The sequence below is a fragment of the Gossypium raimondii genome, chromosome 6, assembly GCF_025698545.1.
Source record: "Gossypium raimondii isolate GPD5lz chromosome 6, ASM2569854v1, whole genome shotgun sequence".
Lineage (NCBI taxonomy): Eukaryota > Viridiplantae > Streptophyta > Magnoliopsida > Malvales > Malvaceae > Gossypium > Gossypium raimondii.
In genome coordinates, this window is record NC_068570.1 from 55,458,379 (window position 1) to 55,479,657 (window position 21,279).

At 32.0% G+C, this 21,279-nt stretch overlaps 3 protein-coding genes across 9 annotated transcripts; 2 read left to right on the forward strand and 1 right to left on the reverse strand.

The window, feature by feature from the left end:
• Nucleotides 1-335: 335 nt before the first annotated feature.
• LOC128041774 (uncharacterized) lies at nt 336-1,594 on the forward strand. The gene is made up of 2 exons (XM_052632093.1): nt 336-358; nt 607-1,594. The coding sequence occupies exons 1-2, from the start codon at nt 336-338 to the stop codon at nt 1,592-1,594; spliced, it is 1,011 nt and encodes a 336-aa protein (XP_052488053.1).
• A 2,881-nt stretch (nt 1,595-4,475) lies between these two features.
• Nucleotides 4,476-8,289, reverse strand: LOC105772669 (polyadenylate-binding protein 3-like). 6 transcript variants are annotated; one of them, XR_008196644.1, is made up of 5 exons: nt 6,965-8,289; nt 6,576-6,645; nt 6,385-6,489; nt 5,994-6,306; nt 4,476-5,853 (listed from the first exon to the last, which is right to left on the reverse strand). XR_008196644.1 is itself a non-coding variant. In XM_052632159.1 (4 exons), the coding sequence occupies exons 1-4, from the start codon at nt 7,139-7,141 to the stop codon at nt 6,236-6,238; spliced, it is 387 nt and encodes a 128-aa protein (XP_052488119.1). In that variant the 5' UTR covers nt 7,142-8,289; the 3' UTR covers nt 4,476-6,235. The 6 variants fall into 6 exon arrangements, 2 of the variants coding, with proteins under 2 accessions (XP_052488119.1, XP_052488118.1); XM_052632159.1 differs by having other exon boundaries at nt 4,476-6,306; nt 6,421-6,489; XM_052632158.1 differs by having other exon boundaries at nt 4,476-6,306.
• Nucleotides 8,290-15,024: 6,735 nt separating this feature from the next.
• On the forward strand, nt 15,025-17,669 carry LOC105772667 (uncharacterized). 2 transcript variants are annotated; one of them, XM_012594076.2, is made up of 3 exons: nt 15,025-17,026; nt 17,165-17,306; nt 17,424-17,669. In XM_012594076.2, exons 1-2 carry the CDS (start codon nt 15,234-15,236, stop codon nt 17,289-17,291), a joined length of 1,920 nt encoding a protein of 639 aa, XP_012449530.1. In that variant the 5' UTR covers nt 15,025-15,233; the 3' UTR covers nt 17,292-17,306; nt 17,424-17,669. The 2 variants fall into 2 exon arrangements, with proteins under 2 accessions (XP_012449530.1, XP_012449528.2); XM_012594074.2 differs by having other exon boundaries at nt 15,026-17,306.
• Nucleotides 17,670-21,279: the final 3,610 nt, after the last annotated feature.

Genomic DNA, 21,279 nt, shown 5'->3' on the forward strand with positions numbered 1-21,279 from the left:
ATTGACCTTCATAGAAAGTCCCATGGCCATAGATGTACTCAAAAAATTGAACTGCTGCTGGTGTCATGAACCATTGACAGATGCTATATATCTTTGTCCTGACTGTTGAGTTTAGTTTCCATGCAAAGGTGGCCATCCACGACATGCAAAGGTGGCCATGCAGGAAGAAATGGCAGCAGGCAATCGAGCCATGGTGTGCAGCAGCTGAAGCTTCAAGTTACCGAACTACTTGTTGTTTTAGTTTTATTTTAATCATTTTGTAATCTAGTTCATATTGAACTAAGTAAGTGAATGTTTTGGTGTAATTTTGATGTTGATTGACTGAAAAATCAGCAATGCAATGTGTGCAAGCAATCCTGTAAGTTTCAATGCATATTAGTGGTGTTAGGTAATTGATTAGGTGTTTACTTGTTCATTTGACAAGTTGACTAATATATGTAATGGCTTAATGCCTTGTTTAATAATTAATGAAAAACTCAGCTTGTTTTTCATTCAAACTCTCTTTGTTTTTCTGTTTTTCCACTTGCAAGCTTCATTTTTGTTTTTCTTCTGAGATTGTTTCTTCTGCAAGGCTCGAGGCTTGCTGTATAAGCAAGCTTAAATCAGTTTGCTGTTGCCTCTTTGCACCAACACTGGCTGTCCATCATTCATCATTCACAAGAAATGCCTTGATGAGTTACCCACTGAAATTGATCACCCTACACATCGCTTACACCCTCTTATTCTTAACCGTAGTGATAGTGATTACTTGTGCAACCTATGCCAAAAGCAACATTCTGGACCTTTTTACAGTTGTTCTCTTTGCCATTTTAACATCAATGTTAAATGTGCTTGGCCGAGGTCTACTGTTGAAGATAAAAGCTGCCATCAGCACCTATTCTCCTTACTTTGGAGACAAGGTTCATTCATTTGTGATGCATGTGGCACTGAGGGAAATTATATTTCTTGTATATGTTTGAAATGTTGCATCGAAGTCCACAAGAAATGCACTTCACTCCCTCACATTATCAAATTTTCTCGACATGATCACTGCATTTTTCACAAACATTTTCTTCAAACACGAGAGCTTACAAGGCAAGATTGCAAGATTTGTTTTAGTGAAGTAAAACTAGATCGTGGGAGTTACTCTTGTAGGAAGCCAGGTTGCAATTACGTTGTCTATGTGAATTGTGTCTTAGAGGATTATACGTTGTACGAGGTAATTGAGGACGAAAAGCAATTTGAGGAGCTTGAAGAAAAATCTATACAGTCTTCCATCATTCGTGTTATTGAGGTGAATGAAGCTGGGGAAGCTACAAAGATTCAACATTTCAGTCATCAACATTGCTTGGTGTTAGCAGACAAGATGGAGGAAGAAATTGATAGAAAATGTGAAGGGTGCATGCTACCTATCTCAAATATTTTCTATTGTTGTTCAGAATGCCCCTTTTTCTTCATAAAACCTGTGCTGAATTGCCAAGAATCAAGCAACATTGGTTTCATCAAAGCAATGCCACCCTCAAGTATTTCGACAGATACAAATGGTGTAACTTTCGCCGTCGAGTTTGTACTGGTTTGTTATACGACATTAGAGGATACTGGAACATGTGCTTAAGGTGTGCTAAAGTTTCTGATATCATTGAATGTAAGGGACACCAACACTTTCTCTTTTTTTATTTCGAATGCAAGGAGAAATGTAATGGTTGTGGCACTAATAGCATCAGCAATGGTGCATTCAGATGTGGGAAGTGCAGATTTGCTTTGGATTTTGGATGCTTGACATTACCACATTCAGCTCTTCACAAAATTGATGAACACAAGCTAAAGCTTACTTATCATGATGATAATGAGCAAAGTTATTGTGATTTTTGTAAGCAATATAGAGATCCAAGCCTTTGGTATTATTCTTGTTCAATCTGTGATGCTTCTGCTCATATCAAATGTGTTCTTGGGCGATTTCCATTTATCAAAGATGGGGGCACATTTCCTTTTTTTTTCTTTATTTACAAAATCATCATCATGATCTTAAAGTTTTTAGGAAGGTCGAGGGCTACCCTGAATGCTCTTATTGTGGTAAGCTTTGCCGAGAAGAAATTCTCAAGTGTGAAAAGTCTACATGCAACTATATTATCCACTATGAATGCTATTAGGGTGACTAAGCCTAAAGCGTTGTGGTAAGTACTCTAAATGATTAAAAAATTATTTTTCAATCATCAAAGTTGTTGATTGATAGTATTTCATGATTTTGTTTTCATTATCAACATCAGTTCTAATTGTGTTCATGGTTGTAGATGTGATTTATTCAAATGAAAAGCACCAAAATATTTATTTGATCAAAGAAGTTCACAAAGGATTTGGAATTTCATTCCTACTTCATTGATGAAAGGATGCTCGAATTCTAAGTGTGATTTGGTTTCATTGTTACTTTGTTTAAGATCGACTTGGATTTGTATGATTTGATTTCAATATTACTTTGGGATTCATCTATGATTTGTTTGGATTTGTAAGATTTGAATTATTTCTTATTTAAATTATTTTAATTAATTTAATTATTCTCAACAGTATTGATTTATGGGTTTTAGAAGCCACTAATTTCTGGAATGGACTTCCTACTTTTCGGCTTGGGTTGTAATGTAGAGTTGTAATGTTTTGGGATAAATTTATCATTTAATAAAAAACATGAATGTGGTAGGGAGTTGACTACATTCCGTGATCAATCATCTATCATTTTAGATAGTACTCGTGACAAGATAATTAATTATTGTTGTTACGCTCATGATGAATATCTTAATTTCTTTAAATAATTTTAACAAATATGAAAATTTCTGATTTTTATTGAAATAATTAGTTTCTCAAAAGCCTACATTCTATTATTTTTGTATTAATCTGAATAATGATTTTAAGTATGGTTAATATTGGACTAATAAATATGGTTTTGAATGTTTTATAAAACTTATAAAGTAGTTAAGTATTTTCTTAGAAATTTTGAAATGAATTTTGGACTATTTCAAAACTTAAGTATCTTAAATAATTAAATTATAATTATAAATAATGATAATTTTTAATTATTTTTAAGTTCTTTTATTGTGCATGTTTAGGATTCGTGATTAGATTGAATTGAAATTTTATATATATATATATTATTTTTATAAATTTTAATCATTTATTTAATGAAACCAAATGAATTGGTGGTTTGATTAATTGGATCATTAGTCCGATTTTGCAAACTTTAGTGGCATAATAGGTTAGACTTTTTCAAATTTTGTTCTTTGTTTGTGACATCTACCTCGCCCTCTAAATTAAAATTTTAATAATAAACTTAATATTTTTATTTATATTTATTTATATAAATATTTTTGAGTTTTTGTAATGGTAAAATGTATTAAATCTTTCAAAATTGCCGTATAAAAATATTTTTTATAAAATGCTCAAATAAAAGTTATTAAGTTTTAATTCTTTGATATCTTTTCAAGTAGTATTTGATTTAATTATCATTTACTCTTTTAACATTTATTGGACAATTTTAAAGAATAATTTTTTATGTGAATAATCAAAAGTTTAATCTTAATTTCATTATGTAATTTTATCAAAATATTTTAAAAATTATATATAACAATAGAAATAGAGAATGATAGAAAATCAGCACCCATTTCTAAATTATATACAAATATTTAACGGCAATGATTATTTCACCTAATTATAGTAATTAGAATAACTAAATTGAAAAAAGAATTAGAGTGATCAAAACAGGACAAATTTTATTTTAAAGTGACTATTTTATATTGTTTAGATTTTGATTCACATTTAAAATTATTTTACAGAAAAAAAACTGAACAATGGAATGCAAACAAAAAGTTGTACAGTAATAGTTTTGACACAAACATTTTGAATAATTAAGTGACTTAAATGAAAACTTTAGAATAATTCCATAATCATTTTATAATTTTTAAAGTTGAAAGGTCTAAATTGACTAATAATTAATAAATTTCAACCTACTTTCCCTAAAAATGATTTATATATAATAATAGAAAATCATGGGTAATTTCTATACCTATTATTATCAAATGATTAAATTATAGCTCTCATGGTCAATAATTTTAGAATTGGATCAAATCAATCACCAATTCTTAATTTCATCAAATCTATCAATACAATTCATATATATATATATATATATATATATATATATATATATATGAAAAGCATGTATGAGGAAATGCATATATACAACAAAATCATAACTATAGTTCAAAGGTGTGATTCTTGATTATATTAAGGTTTACTATCAATTATTTTGTCATATTCTTGTTTCTTATTTCAACCCCACATCCCTGTTTGAATATATATATATATATATATATATATATATATAATACAATAAAAATAAATAAATCAATAAATTTTAAGTATAAGAACAAAAACTTGAATAGCACCATGTATTTTAATACTGTTAGTCAGGTTCTCTCATTTTGATCTCTCGTTTAGTCATATCCGACGATCATAAACCACTCATATATATTGAATATATGAATACAATTCACATAACTTAAGAGCACAATGAATGAAACATATTCATATCCAACATATCGAATATTCGACGCTCACTCCCTAATACAGAGCTACTAACATTTAACATAGGATTACACGGAGAGAGTTGCATGATTACACAAAGATAAAAGAAGATCTCACAAGTCTCCAATGAAAGGATGCGATAATCCGACGACTCTCTAGATACATGAAAATCTACTTGCTCTCAGAATACAAATGCTTAAAGCTACTAGCTATCCCCTCTAAATCACACCCTTACTAAACTGGGAATATAACCTCACCAAGCACAACTCCATTTGGAAGATAACGATTGTCACCGGTTCCAACATCAAACAGCCTGGAATCTCATGTTGCCAGCTTTCAACACTGCATGTTAAACAATGCCGGAATTCGACTCGTTCGCCTCTTCCATTTGACTAAGCTTTTCTCCTGCTAGCATCAAACCTCAAAAGCACATTTTTCTACTTATTCTATGTTAACATCTTTATTGTTCAGACAAACTAATTCCAGGATTGAAACTAACGGATCCTCAGGACGAGCTTCTGTGTTTATCCAATCCGATCCAATTTCTTCAAAGTTAGGAAAACATTAGAAAAACATTTTCCTCAATACAGTCCAAACAAAACTCCTAGATATGTTGTTATAAACAGTTTAGATATTAAGAATGGTTTTGCAGTCATCAAAGTATTAGCAAGAATGAAAGCCTAAAGATTTTTCTTATAAAAAATTGCCAACTTAATATGTCAAATTTCTGAGCGGAACAATGTCAGGCAGCAATAGACACTAGCTTTTCTTAAGCATTTTATCAAATAGTTTCTATGCGCAATCAGGCTTCAAGCCAACTTGGCCGCAAGATAATGTCTGCCTCACGCTTCCACAAGTATCGCTTCCAGGTGACACAACACATTCCCAGGTTGATACAGATGCAGCAGAGCCACCCGAGACAGGTTCACTGTTTATCACCTATTCAAACTAATAAATATATTACATTTTTAGAGCAATAAAAACGAACTTTTTAGAGCAATAAAGAAGAAGCTAAGAACTTCTTCCTAAGAAGCTAAGAACTTTTCGAACCGGTCAAATTCGGTTAGTCGGTTTGACATTTTTAGAGCAATGAAATAAGTTATATGGCTGGCAATTTAAATAGGATGCTGGAAGTCATTAATCAGAGAACCAATCAGATAACCAAATTTTATGCTTTATGCTCTCAACTCTCAAACCAACTGTAGAAAAGTATTATCTGACACTTCAGCACAACTATCTAACCCTTGATCGTGTTCTTGCTGGTGCTTCAAGAGCCGGCCTAGAGGGACTAGTTGGTGCAGCCTGCAAGATTCAAATATCAGAAACAATTTATTTATAACCGTAGTGAAATCTTGAAACCAAAGAAAGAAAGAGAGATAAAGGAGAAGATATGGTTCATTGCAGTCCATGATTATCCAGTAGATGAGAGATTTGACCATTACTCTTGGAGGCTTGTCTTTAGAAGAAATCTTCGATTGGGAAGAGATGCTTAATGATCTCCTAGACACACCATCTCTATTCACGAGCTGGTCTCCTAGAGAGCCGATAAAATCATTTGGCAGCTTGATGACTAAAGCAATTTTGTAAGGAATCATCTTGGTGGTCAAATCTTGGTGGTATAATCATTTTGGACCGCCTCGGATGTTAGTTGGGTAAAGTATAACCCGGACTCACTTTGCAGTGGCTACCTTGCAAGACTCATCTGAAGCAGCTTCTCCGCTTGATCTGGGAACAAAGTTATAAACAGATACGCGCCTGCGCCATTTCATGAGGTTAGATTAAAAGAGAAAAAGGACTTCAACGGAAGTTTTTTATGGCTATTGAATCACTAACAAATGTGTGCAGTTCCAAGCACGGTTGAATTCTTGCCTTGAATTGTGACCAAACCAGCTTTGCCAGCATCTTGCAACTTAGTTGTACCTGCAGAATCAAACGTACCTGCAAACACAAGAACTATTTCATGCTTTGCTCCCTGCATACATCACAACCACGGTCATTACAACAGCAAGCAGTTGATGTTTAACCTGGTTTTACAGTTTGAAGCCCTGGTGTTATACATGCTATTCTGAAAACCAGCTTGCTCCAATTTATTGGCTGCAGAAGTCCATCTTTTCATTAAGCATGTGGGACACCCATGTCCAATGCATACTCAACAGAGTAAAACAGACTGAACCCATAAAACCACTTTTAAGTTGCAAATTAAGTGAGCATAATCCATGAAGCTAATTGTACAAATGCAAAGTAAACAGGGAAGGAACCCGACCTCCAAAATTGCACAAGAAAATCAGGATAAAATGAGTGAACCATTTGTCGATTTTCCCATCATGCTAATAATTTATGCCGTATGTTGGTTTCTATAATAAAGGGTTGTATTTAATGAAGTAATAATCCACATGTAGATCAAGTTACAAACCTGCATCTGATGACCATGCAATTCTGATTCATTTAACAGTAGAGCACTTTGAACAGCATCAACTTCAACCGATTCAACATAGGAAAATCCTTTAGGTTGACCAAACTTGTCTGTCAAAATTGTTACCCTGAGCACAAGATTGGAATTGCTGGTGAACTTCCTCAGGTGTACGTGCATAGTCTACCTGATGTTACAAAGACATATAAAGAAATAGAGAGTAAGAGAGATGTACAAAACATTGAGATCATTTATTAATTGTACACCTAAACAGTGCCAAACTAAATTAATGTTTCCCCTGAATAAGTTGTTAACTACATATGGGTGAAATTAGTTCACATTGAACTCGCCATCTGTAATAACTAAGATTTAATTGTTCATGCACATGCACATGGACAAAACAGAGCATTTCAAGCCACACGTACACAAGCATAAAACCAAATTGGGTTGAAGGGATCAAACTGGTAGAACTACTCCTACATCCTTTGGCCAAACTAAAAAGCATGATCCTAATTTTATTTGAATAAAGAAGGATATCAAAAAAATTATAGAGAACAAGATCTCAAAAACATCCTGACAAAGCAAATTCCAAGCACCAGCAGGAGGGGAAACAAAAATTTGCAGCTCGAAACCCATGTTAGCGCCCTGTTTTGCCAGCCACTTGATTCGCACTCCAAGGGAGATGGACAATGCAAATATCCCAACCAGTTGATTCTTAATTTCGGCAAGAACACTCCAAAAAACAATATGTACAATTCAACAACAAAATTTAGCAAAAACATGGCGATAACCCAGTGATTAAGGTATTAGTCTTCCAGTGATAAAGCAGGCTCCTCCTGACTCTTCTGCTTCGGGTATGTCTGAAGGCTTCTAGTTTCCTTATTAGTATCATCTTCTGTGGTACATTTCTATTCCATGCAGTTAATTGTTCTCGTTAAGTTTTTGTTGCTATTTCGTTGTCAAATCTCTTGATTGTTCAATTTGTGCCTTTGTTCCACCTTTCTGTGATTCACATGGTGTGTTTTTCTCTTTATGAAAGTTGTTGGGGAAATTTGCACGTGTTTATTCTTGATTTGATTGTGACGACAAAACCAAGATTGTAAGCTTGATCCGAATATACTTATATCATCTGTCTGTCAATGTAGAATGGGTAAATATTTTCAAATGGGAAATCTGAATATAAGAAAGTTCCATTTTGTTAGGGCAAAACCAAGGTGATATGTTGAAGCAATGAGCTGGGTATGTCGGTGTGTCCTTTTCTGAAGATCTTGAGAGATCTTGGTCAGTGACATTGCCTAAGCCTGACTATTCTGCTGTCCCGCCCCCCCCCCCCCAACAAAAAAAAAATGCATAGAGCTTGCATTATTGCTGTTCCCATCATTTGGTTAAACTCTCAGCTCAATCAGTTTTACTGTGAAGTTGTCTTTTCCACTTGGCCTATATCCTCAAAGGTTATAAATGCTACAGTTAGCTATACATCAAGCGAGAACCTGTTTATGGCAATGGTTGGGATGCATTTATCGAGTGTCAAGTTCCCCATCAAAGACATCTCTGCCACCTTCTGCAGCCCCAACTTGACTTCAGAATCACTTCTCCGTAACATTATCAACAAAGCTTGTGATCACAGTTTGGCTATGATGACAAACTGTTTAATATTCATGAAGCCTGTTGCTACCAGATCCGAGGGAGAAATGTTCTGCTGTGGCTGAGGATTTCCAGTAAGATGCAGTGTGAGAAAAAGAACAGGCAATGGTTCTTTTATAGAGTTCACGATTGACCTCACCCCATCAAACAAACTGAGAAAATCGACCCAATATCGCCATTTACAAGAATGGGTGCTGCTTACTATACCCTCAAGGCTAGAATTCTAGGATCTCTGATCAACGATGACTTGTAAGAGTTAAAATTACATTGGCCCCAACGTTACTTGGATTTGGATGGAATATTGATGTGTTTTAACACGGTATGTTCAACTGCTGCTTACTATACCCTCAAGGCTGGAATTCTAGGATCTCTGATCAACGGTGACTTGTAAGAGTTTAAAATTACATCAGCCTCAACGTCACTCGGATTTGGATGGAATATTGATGTGTTTTAACACGGTATGTTCAATTTTCTTAAATATTTACTTGCATTTGGGCAAATATCTATTTATGTATATCTTCTAGTCAATACCTAATTGTACATCAGGAGGTATAGGAAGTTTTGGGCAAATATGAGTAAAGAATGATGTACATGAATGTTGAATATTGAGAGATTTTATTTTAAGTTCAACTTCACTATAAATATTTTTCTTTTATTTGTGTTGGCTTTTAATTCCTTATATATGTTTTGTTTCATTGCGTTCCCGCAAGATTGGGGGCGCACGTCCAAGGGCATGGTGCTCATCTTTAATTTGGGGGGTTTTTTTTTCTTTAATAATAATAATAAAGTATGAATATCAAAATTATACATTAATTTTGATGTGTAATTTAATGTATGAATTTTAATCTAGTTTATACGTATGAAATTTCAATTTAGGTATGAAGGTTTGAATTTGTTTCTATTTTGATTGTCCGTTATTAAATTAAAAACGGTAAGTCTTTTTCTAACTCGTATAATTACATATTTAGTCTTCAATATTTATACATTCATCAATTTGATTCTAATACAAAATAATTTAAGAAGTTTAACTTTTTACATTTATAAGTTCTATCAATTTGCTTCTTAAATATACCTTCATCATAAAGCGAAATTATAAAAAACAACAAAAAAAATTAATTGGAAATTGTTTGTAATGTATTGTTTTGGTGAGAATTTTTTTCTTTTTTTAGCTGTGAAAATTGGTAATCTCTTTCACGTTGAAACGTATCAAGAAAATAATTTTTTTTATTAGATTGAAATCATCTCATGAAATTGAGCTTGAAACAATCAAATCACATTGGAAAACAAAGACTTCGAGAACCTCTCAAAATTGATTAAGTAAAAAGAGGGGATTGTGCTTATTTTTTCATTAAAAAACCGAGAATAATAATCTTTCATTGTTATTGTTTTTTTTATCTCCAATTTATTAGCAACAAGAAAAAAGTGATGGTGGGCGATGTTTGAAATCAGAATGGTTGCTTCTATCGAACAAAATAACTTTTTTTTGTATTCATTTAAGGTGCCTTTGGAAGAGAGAGACGTTAATTTCATTTATATGGACTAAGGAAGCGGCGGTGGAAGAATGATTGGCTTCGACCTATCCCGCGGGAAAAACCTTTACCATTGCCACATTCTCACCAGGTTTAGAGGCTCGAATTGTAAGAACAGTCCCGGACTTTCTTTCTTTCTTCTTCTTCTGTTTTTCTTTTTTTTTTTTTTTTTTGAATAAAGAATTGGTTTGGCTTTGTTTTGCTCGCAAAAATGTGAAGGATGTTCAAGAACTGTGCACACTCAAACGAGAAGTAAAGGTTGCAGTTGAATAGGGAGTTGGGATTGGCACCGAAACAGATCAAGTTTTGATTTCAAAGTAAGACCCAAACGAAGGTGCTGGATCATTGGTGTAATTATGGCCTATAGGGCTTTTTATTTCTTTATTCTTGTTCATGCACATTCTTTTTAAATGAAATTGTTCAGGCACAACAAGAAAGAGCTGGATAATTACACTCTTTTGATTTTGAAAGGAATGAAAAAATAAATAAATTCCTTACACAAAAGTAGGGGTGAGCAGTCGATCGAATCGAATCGAATCGAATAAAAAATTTTCGAGTCAATCGAGTTTTCGAATCTCATTTTATCATCCTAACTTTATTTGAAGTTTTCTCGAATCGAGTCGAGTGAGATGGAATTCGAATTGAATCGAACCGAATATATTTGTTCGAGTTAAATTTTAAAAAATAATTTTGGGTCCTTGTAACTATTGTCACCCATCATAATAAAATTTGTCCACCTTAATCAAAATTTTTATTAACTTTCATCACCCCATAATTTATTTATTAATTTTTTATATACTGGTTAGTTTCTTTGCTTGCTTAGTTGTTTCAATTATCTTGATTCTTGTCACTATGTATTTTGGAATTAAAAATATATTAAATGTAAAAATATGATTTTTAATAAAATTTATTTTAAAAATAAAATGTGAAATTGATACTAATATAAAATTTTAACACGAATATTTTATGGCGTAATTAATAATTCAATTTTAATATAAATATTCAATATGACTAAACAATTCAATAATATAAATAATATAAAATGTGAAATTTAATTTAATAATATAAATAGTAGATATAAATAAAATTATTACTATTTATGTTTAGTATTTTTTTGGATAATTTTGATTTTTTATTTGAGAGTAAAGGGTGAGAAGTAAAAGTTTATGGGAATAAAAGTTTGAGGGAAAGTAAATAGGGGGAGTAAAATTTTGGAGGGAAAATATTAAAAAAAATTGGAGGGGGGAGGGTTTGGGGTAGATGGGAGGTGGGAGGTGGGATGAGAAGGGAATAAAAGTTTTAGGGGAAAAGTGGGAGGGAGTAAAAATTTTGGGGGAAAATAAAAAGGTTTTGAGGGTTTTTGGGAGTAAAATTTTGAGAAAAAGTAATTGGGAGAGTAAAATTTTGGTGGGAAATGAGATTTGGGTAGATTGGGGGGTTGGGAGGGGAGAGGAGTAAAAGTTTTAGGGGAAAGTGGGAAGGAGTAAAAGTTTTGAGGGAAAAGTAAAAAGGTTTGGGAGTTTGGGATAAAAATATAAAATATTATAGTTTAATATTCGAATTATTCGAGTTATTCAAATTTGAAAACTCAACTCGATTCGAACTCGAAATTCAAAAAAAAAATTCGAGTTGATTCGAATAACTCGATTAACTTGAATAATTCGATTCGTTTAACTCGAAATTCGATTTTTTTCGATTTTTTCGAGTCGAATCGAGTTTTGCTCACCCTTACACAAAAACAATGACACCTTACCTAATTAAATTTTGTTTTTATAATTATTTTAAATTAGGATCAAATTAATAGAATATGTAAGTATTGAGGACTAAATGTATTATTATAATTGTCTGTAAGTATATAAGAACCGTAAGGAATCACTGTCCCTGAATGCCTACATGGCTGGCCTATATGGCTCCACATAGTCTAGCACATGTCCATGTGTCTGCCCGTGTATCTCATACGGTTTGACAAACGCTCGTGTCGTCGGCCCGTATAGGTCTAATTTGCAAACAGTAAGTCACACGGCCTGGACACATGCCCGTGTCTCTAGCCTATGTGGTCCTTAATGGTGAACAGTGAATCACACGGCCTAGACACGTGCCAGTGTCTCTGGCCCGTGTGGTCCCTAATAGCAAACAGTGAGCCACATGGTCTGTAATGACCCAAAATTTATGGAAATTAGAAAAGTGCAATATCTGGCCTCCGTCTTAGTGAAATGGGTTCGTAAATAATTATTAGAAATATTTATGAGACTAGTAGTATATGTATATATATATAGTTGTACATGTATAAAATGAGAACATAGAAAGTCAGAGTTTTTAAATGAAAAGTTTGGTACATTAATATAAGTTTAGTCTTTTGGAAATAGAAGAGATAAGAGAAATATGAGAAGTAGAAGAAAATAGTAATATTTTTCAATTATGAAGATCAGAAAATGAATTTTTTTAGAAAGAAGTATAGAAAGAAATAAAAACCTTAGTTAAAAAAGAAGAAGAAAAAATAGCAAAGTTGTAAATTGTGTAATAAAAGAGGCAAACTTTGAAAAGAACAGTTACCTCGAAGAGACTGTTAGCAACGGTCGGGCTAATAGATTTCTAAGAGGTTTGGATTAGGAGTAATAACTCTGATCCATAACTGGAATAATCATTATTTGCCTCAAAAAGAGAAATGAAATGAAAATGAGAAAATAAAAGTATAACAAAGTAGAGCCTAAAATATATATGTATATAATATAAAATATATATAGGATTGTAAGAATAACTCCAAAGATAATCTACAAAAGGTTTTCGATTCTTATGGAAAGAATATTGCCATTTATAGTGATGATTATTGAACGGTTTTAGTCGTGTTTTGATGTAAGACTAGAAGTAATTGCTTATGCATCTCGTCAGCTAAAAATGTATGAACGTAATTATCTGACACACAATTTAGAAATTAGTTGTTGTAGTTTTTGCTCTAAAGATTTTAATATACTATTTGTATGGTGAAAAATGTTATATTTATACTGATCATAAAAGTCTCAAAAATCTTCTATGTTAAAAGCGAGTTGAATTTAAGACAACGTTGTTAGATAGAGATTTTGGAAAATTTTGATTGCGTTATTGATTATTAATTTGATAAAGCTAATGTTATAGCTGATGTATTAAGTAGGAAAGCAACAATTGAATAGCGAACAATGTTTGCTTAGCTTAGTATCAATGACGATGAAAGCTTATTGGCTGGATTAATTAAAAATCAAATCGGTGATGTTGATCAGATTAAGTCAGTGCAGATAGAAAATGAAAATTGGTGAAGAAAAGAGAAATAGTTTAGAATGGTATATTAAAAAATTTTAGCCTTGATAATTGTGGTTGCTTGAGATTTCACAATCGAATTTGCGTTCTGGATATTTCTAAATTGAAAAAGTTGATACTTCACAAAGCTCATAATATTCCTTTTGTTTTGCATCCTAGAGGAATGAAAATATATTATGATTTACAAAAAAATTTATTGGTGGTCAGGGGTAAAAAGAATGCTATTTGGGTGATTGTTGATAGCCTTATGAAATCAGTTCATTCTGTAACAATCAGAACTGATTGGTCACTTCAAAAAAGAAATTTGTTGAAGTTTAAATTTGGGAAATTATAAGGGTGTGCGGTATTCCTATATATTGAATGAAAGAAAAATGATAGGGCTAGAATTAATCCAAGAAACGGAGGAAATTGTTAAGAAGATTCGAGATAGACTAAAGGCAGCTTCAACAGATAGAAATAGTATACAGATTTAAAACGCCTGGATATTGAGTATTCTATTGGCGACAAAATAATTTGAAGTATTGCTTTGGAAGAAAATATTAAGATTAGGCTGAAAAAAATCTGAGTCCTCATTTTATTAAGTCGTAAGAAATTATAGGAAAAGTTGGGCCAATTGCCTATTGCTTAGTATTGCCTTTGAAATTACAAAGGATTCATGGTGTTTTTCATGTTTTTATGCTACGAAGATATCAATTAGACCATTCTCATATTATTTCGACAGAGAATATTAGCTCAGAAGGTAAGATAGTTACGGAATAAACATGTTTCCTTAGTGGAAGTGTTGTGGAGAAGTCATAGTGTAGAAAAAGCAATTTGGAAACCGGAAGAAATTAAGAGATCTCAGTACCCCATCTCTTTTCAAGTAAATTTCGAAGACGAAATTTATTAAGGGGGGAGAAATGTAATGACCCAAAATTCATGGGCATCGGAAAAGTGCAATATCGGGCCTCCATCTTAGTGAAATGGATTTGTAAATAATTATTAGAAATATTTATGAGACTAGTGGTGTGCCTAATTAGGTTCTAATTAGGTGAATTTAGCTTAATTAAGAGTAATTAGAAAAAAGGACTAAAGTGAACAAAGAGTAAAAGTTGAATTGTAGATTAAAAGAAAATAAAAAGGATCAAAATGGCAAATAAGCCATAGAATAAGTTGAGGCGGCAAACAAAACAAAAATCTTATTATGTTAAATTAAAAGATATTTTTGTTTGTAATAAATATATAAATATTTTATATAATTAAAAGATATTTATTAGATATTTTTGTTTGTTTGTAATATAATTATTACAATTACACAAATTTGAAATTTGAAGCAGTTTCATCTTTAAATATAAATTTCATTGCTTACTCTTTAATATATGAAAATTGAAATTAAGTCTTGAAGAATAAGGCATGCTTTCTTCTAGTTACCAAAACTAACCTTCTTTGTGCTTACAGTGAAGCAAAGCACAATTCTTAAATTTTTCTTTTAAAAGTTTCAAATATGCCACTTTCTCATATACCTTACTTACCATTTACTCTAAAATTTACAAAACATTATAAACAAAATTGAAATTTGAAGAAATGATGAGGGTAACTATTTCTTAATACTTTGTTACAATATTAAATATGAAAGAGAAGATAGTTGGCATCTTTTCTTTTTTATTTTATTCAATATGAATTGCAATGCCTTCATCCATCTTCACCCTTCTTTTCTTTCTTTTCTTCCTACCCATCTCTTTTTCACTCTTTCCTTTCTTCTTCCTCTGCCTTTCTTTCGTTCCTATCATCTCCTTCATCTTTTTCATTTCTCACAACCACACTAATTAATGGAGATGAAGAACGAGAATGAGAATGAGAGTCACGACGAGTCGGTGAAACAGATTCAGCATGATTTTCATGAGGAACATCCCTTGGTGTTAGTGGCAGAGCAAAGCAATGAAGGTCTCAAAGCCCACTGCAATGGATGTGGGGAACTCCTTTCAGCTCCATGCTTCACTTGTATTCATTGCAATTATCACCTTCACAAGCAATGTGCAGAGGTACCCCGTGAAATTCCTAATCACCCTCTCCATCCCAAGCACTCAGGCGCAGGTCTTTTACTTCGACAAAGACTAGATCTTACGTATCACTCTGTATATGGTTGTGCATTATGCAAGGAAAAACGTAACATGTTTTTTTATCAATGTTATTGGTGTTATTTTTCCATTGACATCAAATGTGCTCAATTATCTTCTTCATTTAAGTTTAGCCAACTGTACAAACATGACATCCACCAACATCCATTGACCTTCATAGAAAGTCCCATGGCCATAGATGTACTCAAAAGATTGAACTGCTGCTGGTGTCATGAACCATTGACATATGCTATATATCTTTGTCCTGACTGTCCATCATTCATCATTCACAAGAAATGCCTTGATGAGTTACCCACTAAAATTAATCACCCTTCCCATCACATACACCCTCTTTTCCTTCATTATAGTGATCGCAACCATTTTTGCAACCTATGCCAAAAGGAACATTCTGGAGCTTTTTATGGCTGTTCTCTTTGCCATTTTAACATCAACCTTGAATGCGCTTTGTTGAGGTCCATTATTGAAGAAAAAAGAAGCCATCAACATCCATTCTCCTTGCTTTGGAGACAAGGTTCATTCATTTGTGATGCATGTGATACCGAGGGAAATTATATTTCTTATATATGTTTGAAATGTTACATTGTAGTCCATAAGAAATGCATTTCGCTCCCATGCATTATCAAATTTTCTCGACATGCTCACTGCATTTTTCACAAATATTTTCTTCAAACACAAGAGCTTACAAAGCAAGATTGCAAGATTTGTTTCAATGAAGTGAGACTAGAGCGTGGGAGTTACTCTTGTGTAAAACAAGGTTGCAATTACGTTGTCCATGTGAATTGTGTCTTAGAGGATGAAGAGTTGTACGAGTTAATTGAGGACGAAAAGCAATGTGAGGAGCTTGAAGAAAAATCTATGCAGTCTTCCATCATTCGTGTTATTGAGGTGAATGAAGCTGGGGAAGCTGCAAAGATTGAACATTTGAGTCATCAACATTGCTTGGTGTTAGCAGACAAGATGGAGAAGGAAATTGATAGAAAATGTGACGGGTGCATGCTACCTATCTCAAATATTTTCTATTATTGTTCAGAATGCCCCTTTTTTCTTCATAAAACCTGTGCTGAATTGCCAAGATTCAAGCAACATTGGTTTCATCACAGCAATGGCACCCTTAATTTTGACAGCTTCAAATGGTGTAACTTTTGCCGTCAATCTTGTAGTGGTTTCTTCTACGAAATTGAAGGATATTTAGAAATTTGCATAAGGTGTGCTAAAGTTGCTGATATCATTGAATGTGAAGGACACCAACACTTTCTCTTTTTTGATTTCAAATACAGGGAGAAATGTAATGGTTGTGGCATCTGGTGTCGGCGTGGTGCATTCAGATGTGGAAAGTGCAGATTTGCTTTGGATTTTGGATGCTTAACATTACCACATTCAGCTCTACACAAAATTGATGAACACAAGTTAAAGCTTACTTATCATGATGATAAGGAGCAAAGTTATTGTGATATTTGTGAGCAATATAGAGATCCAAGCTTTTGGTATTATTCTTGTTCAATCTGTGATACTTCTGCTCATCCCAAATGTGTTCTTGGACAATTTCCATTTCTAAAGGATGGGAGCATAATGCCTTCTTATTTTTATCGCAATCATCATCATCATAATCTTAATTTTTTTAGGAAGGTCGAGGGCTTCCCTGAATGCTCTCCTTGTGGAAAGTTTTGCCAAGAAGAAATTCTAAAGTGTGAAACGCCTACATGCAACTATATTGTCCACTGCAAATACAAATGCCGTTGGGATAACTAAGCCTAAAGCTTTGTGGTAAGTACTCTAAATGATTAAAAAATTATTTTTCAATCATCAATGTTGTTGATTGCTATTATTTCATGATTTTGTTTTCATTATCAACATCAGCTCTAATTGTGTTCATGGTTGTAGATGTGATTTATTCAAATGAAAAGCACCAAAGGATTTTTTTTTATCAAAGGAGTTCACAAAGGATTTGGCATTTCATTCCTACTTCATTGATGAAAGGATGCTCGAATTCTAAATGTGATTTGGTTTCATTGTTACTTTGTTTAAGATCGATTTGGGTTTGTATGATTTGATTTCAATATTACTTTGGGATTCATCTATGATTTGTTTGGGTTTGTAAGATTTGAATCATTTCTTATTTAAATTATCTTAATTAATTTAATTATTCTCAATAGTATTGATTTATGGGTTTTAGAAGCCACGAATTTTTGAAATAGACTTCCTACTTTTCAGCTTGGGTTGTAATGTAGAGTCATAATATTTTGGGATAAATTTATCATTTAATAAAAAACATAAATGTGTTAGGGAGTTGACTACATTCCGTGATCAATTGTCTATCATTTTAGAAAATACTCGTGACAAGATGATTAATTACTTGTTGTTACACTCATGATGGATATCTTAATTTCTTTAAATAATTTTAACAAATATGAAAATTTCTGATTTTTATTAAAATAATTAGTTTCTCAAAACATAAAGCCTACATTCTATTATTTTTGTATTAATCTGAATAATGTTTTTAAGTATGGTTAATATTGGATTAATAAATATGGTTTTGAATGTTTTATAAAACTTATAAAGTAGTTAGGTATTTTCTTAAAAATTTTGAAATGAATTTTTGGACTATTTGAAACTTAAATATCTTAAATAATTAAATTATAATTATAAATAATGATAATTTTAAATTATTTTTAAGTTCTTTTATTGTGCATGTTTAGGATTCATGATTAGATTGAATTGAAATTATATATATATATATATATATATATATATATATATATATCTTATTTTTATAAATTTTAATCATTTATTTAGTGAAACCAAATGAATTGGTGGTTTGATTAATTGGGTCATTAGTCCGATTTTGCAAACTTTAGTGGCATAATAGGTTAGACTTTTCAAATTTTGTTCTTTGTATTGTGACATCTACCTCGCCCTCTAAATTAAAATTTTAATAATAAACTTAATATTTTTATTTAGATTTATTTATATAAATATTTTTGAGTTTTTTGTAATGGTAAAATATATTAAATCTTTCAAAATTGCCGTATAAAAATATTTTTTATAAAATGCTCAAATAAAAGTTATTAAGTTTTAATTTTTGATATCTTTTCAAGTAGTATTTGATTTAATTATCATTTACTCTTTTAACATTTATTGGACAATTTTAAAAATTATTTTTTATATGAATAATCAAAAGTTTAATCTTAATTTCATTATGTAATTTTATCAAAATATTTTAAAAATTATATATAACAATAGAAATAGAGAATGATAGAAAATCAGCACCCATTTCTAAATTATATACAAATATTTAACGGCAATGATTATTGCACCTAATTATAGTAATTAGAATAACTAAATTGAAAAAGAATTATAGTGATCAAAATAGGACAAATTTTATTTAAAAGTGACTATTTTATATTGTTTAGATTTTGAATAATTAAGTGACTTAAATGAAAACTTTAGAATAATTCTATAATTATTTTATAATTTTTAAAGTTGAAAGATCTAAACTGACTCATAATTTAATAATTTTCAACCTACTTTCCCTAAAAATGATTTATATATAATAATAGAAAATCATGGGTAATTTCTATACCTATTATTATCAAATGATTAAATTATCCTCTAGACACAAGCTCTCATGGTCAATAATTTTAGAATTGGATCAAATCAATCACTAGTTCTTGATTTCATCAAATCTATCGATACAATTCATATATATATATATATATGAAAAGCATGTATGAGGAAATGCATACAATAAAATCATAACTATAGTTCAAAGATGTGATTCTTGATTATATTAAGGTTTACTACCAATTATTTTGGCATATTCTTGTTTCTTATTTCAACCCCACATCCCTGTTTGAATATATATATATATATATATATATATATATATATATATATAATACAATAAAATAAATCAATCAATAAGTTTTAAGTATGAGAACAAAAACTTGAATAGCACCATGTATTTTGATACTGTTAGTCAGATTCTCTTATTTTGATCTCTAGTCTAGTCATATCCGACGATCATAAACTACTCATATATATTGAATATATGAATACAATTCACATATCTTAAGAACACGATGAATGAAACATATTCATATCCAACATATCGAATATTTGACACTGACTCCTAATACAAAGCTACTAACATTTAACATAGGATTATACAGAGAGAGTTGCATGATTACACAAAGATAAGCAAAGATTCCACAAGTCTCCAATGAAAGGATACGATAATCCGACGACTCTCTAGATACATGAAAATCTATTTGCTCTCAGAATACAAATGCTTAAAGCTACTAGCTATCCCCTCTAAATCACACCCTTACTAAACTGAGAATATAACCTCACCAAGCACAACTCCATTTGGAAGATAACGATTGTCACCGGTTCCAACATCAAACAGCCCGGATTCTCATGTTGCCAGCTTTCAACTCTGCATGTTAAACAATGCCGGAATTCGACTCATTCGCCTCTTCCGTTTGACTAAGCTTTTCTCCTGCTAGCATCAAACCTCAAAAGCACATTTTTCTACTTATTCTATGTTAACATCTTTATTGTTCAGAAAAACTAATTCCAGGATTGAAACTAACGGATCTTATTTTAGAGAATATCTTCAACGAGCTCAAGATAAGTATTGGATCTTCAGGACGAGCTTCTGTGTTTATCCAATCCGATCCAATTTCTTCAAAGTTAGGAAAACATTAGAAAAACATTTTCCTCAATTCAATCCAAACAACACTCCTAGATATGTTGTTATAAACAGTTTAGATATTAAGAATGGGTTAGCGGTCATCAAAGTATTAGCAAGAATGAAAGCCTAAAGATTTTTCTTATAAAAAATTGCCAACTTAATATGTCAAGTTTCTGAGCGGAACAATGTCAGGCAGCAATAGACACAAGCTTTTCTTAAGCATTTTATCAAACGGTTTCTATGCGCAATCAGGCTTCAAGCCAACTTGGCCGCAAAATAATGCCTGCCTCACGCTTCCACAAGTATCGCTCCCAGGTGACACAACACATTCCCAGGTTGATACAGATGCAGCAGAGCCACCCGAGATAGGTTCACTGTTTATCACCTATTCAAACTAATAAATATATTACATTTTTAGAGAAATAAAAACGAACTTTTTAGAGCAATAAAGAAGAAGCTAAGAACTTCTTCCTAAGAAGCTAAGAACTTTTCGAACCGGTCAAATTCGGTTAATCAGTTTGACATTTTTAGAGCAATGAAATAAGTTATATGGCTGGCAATTTAAATAGGATGCTGGAAGTCATTAATCAGAGAACCAATCAGATAACCAAATTTTATGCTTTATGCTCTCAACTCTCAAACCAACTGTAGAAAAGTATTATCTGACACTTCAGCACAACTATCTAACCCTTGATCGTGTTCTTGCTGGTGCTTCAAGAGCCGGCCTAGAGGGACTAGTTGGTGCAGCCCGCAAGATTCAAATGTCAGAAACAATTTATTTATAACCGTAGTGAAATCTTGAAACCAAAGAAAGAAAGAGAGATAAAGGAGAATGTTGACACCATTTTTTGGATGAAAAACGGGGTCGACTTGGGTTTTGAAAAAAGAAACGGGAGTCGCCACCAATCCTCTTTTTTTTTATGAGGTGCGATTGGATCACCTCGAAGAGGGGTTGTTTTTAATAAACGTTTAATTTTATTAAAACAACAAGTTTGGTCCACGAAATTCAGAAAAACGGGTTCGAGAGTCGGTTACGCACGAGGA

Excerpts from the sequence above, each read along its gene's own strand:
- LOC105772667 (XM_012594074.2), top strand. The coding sequence starts at position 15,234 with ATGGAGATGAAGAACGAGAATGAGAATGAGAGTCACGACGAGTCGGTG.
- LOC128041774 (XM_052632093.1), top strand. The coding sequence starts at position 336 with ATGCAATGTGTGCAAGCAATCCT. Across the intron at positions 359-606 it reads CAATGTGTGCAAGCAATCCT|TTTGCTGTTGCCTCTTTGCA; the intron begins GTAAGTTTCAAT and ends AGCTTAAATCAG.
- LOC105772669 (XM_052632158.1), bottom strand. The coding sequence starts at position 7,141 with ATGCACGTACACCTGAGGAAGTTCACCAGCAATTCCAATCTTGTGCTC. Across the intron at positions 6,646-6,964 it reads TGCATGGTCATCAGATGCAG|CCAATAAATTGGAGCAAGCT; the intron begins GTTTGTAACTTG and ends GGACTTCTGCAG. Across the intron at positions 6,490-6,575 it reads GCTTCAAACTGTAAAACCAG|GTACGTTTGATTCTGCAGGT; the intron begins GTTAAACATCAA and ends TTGTGTTTGCAG.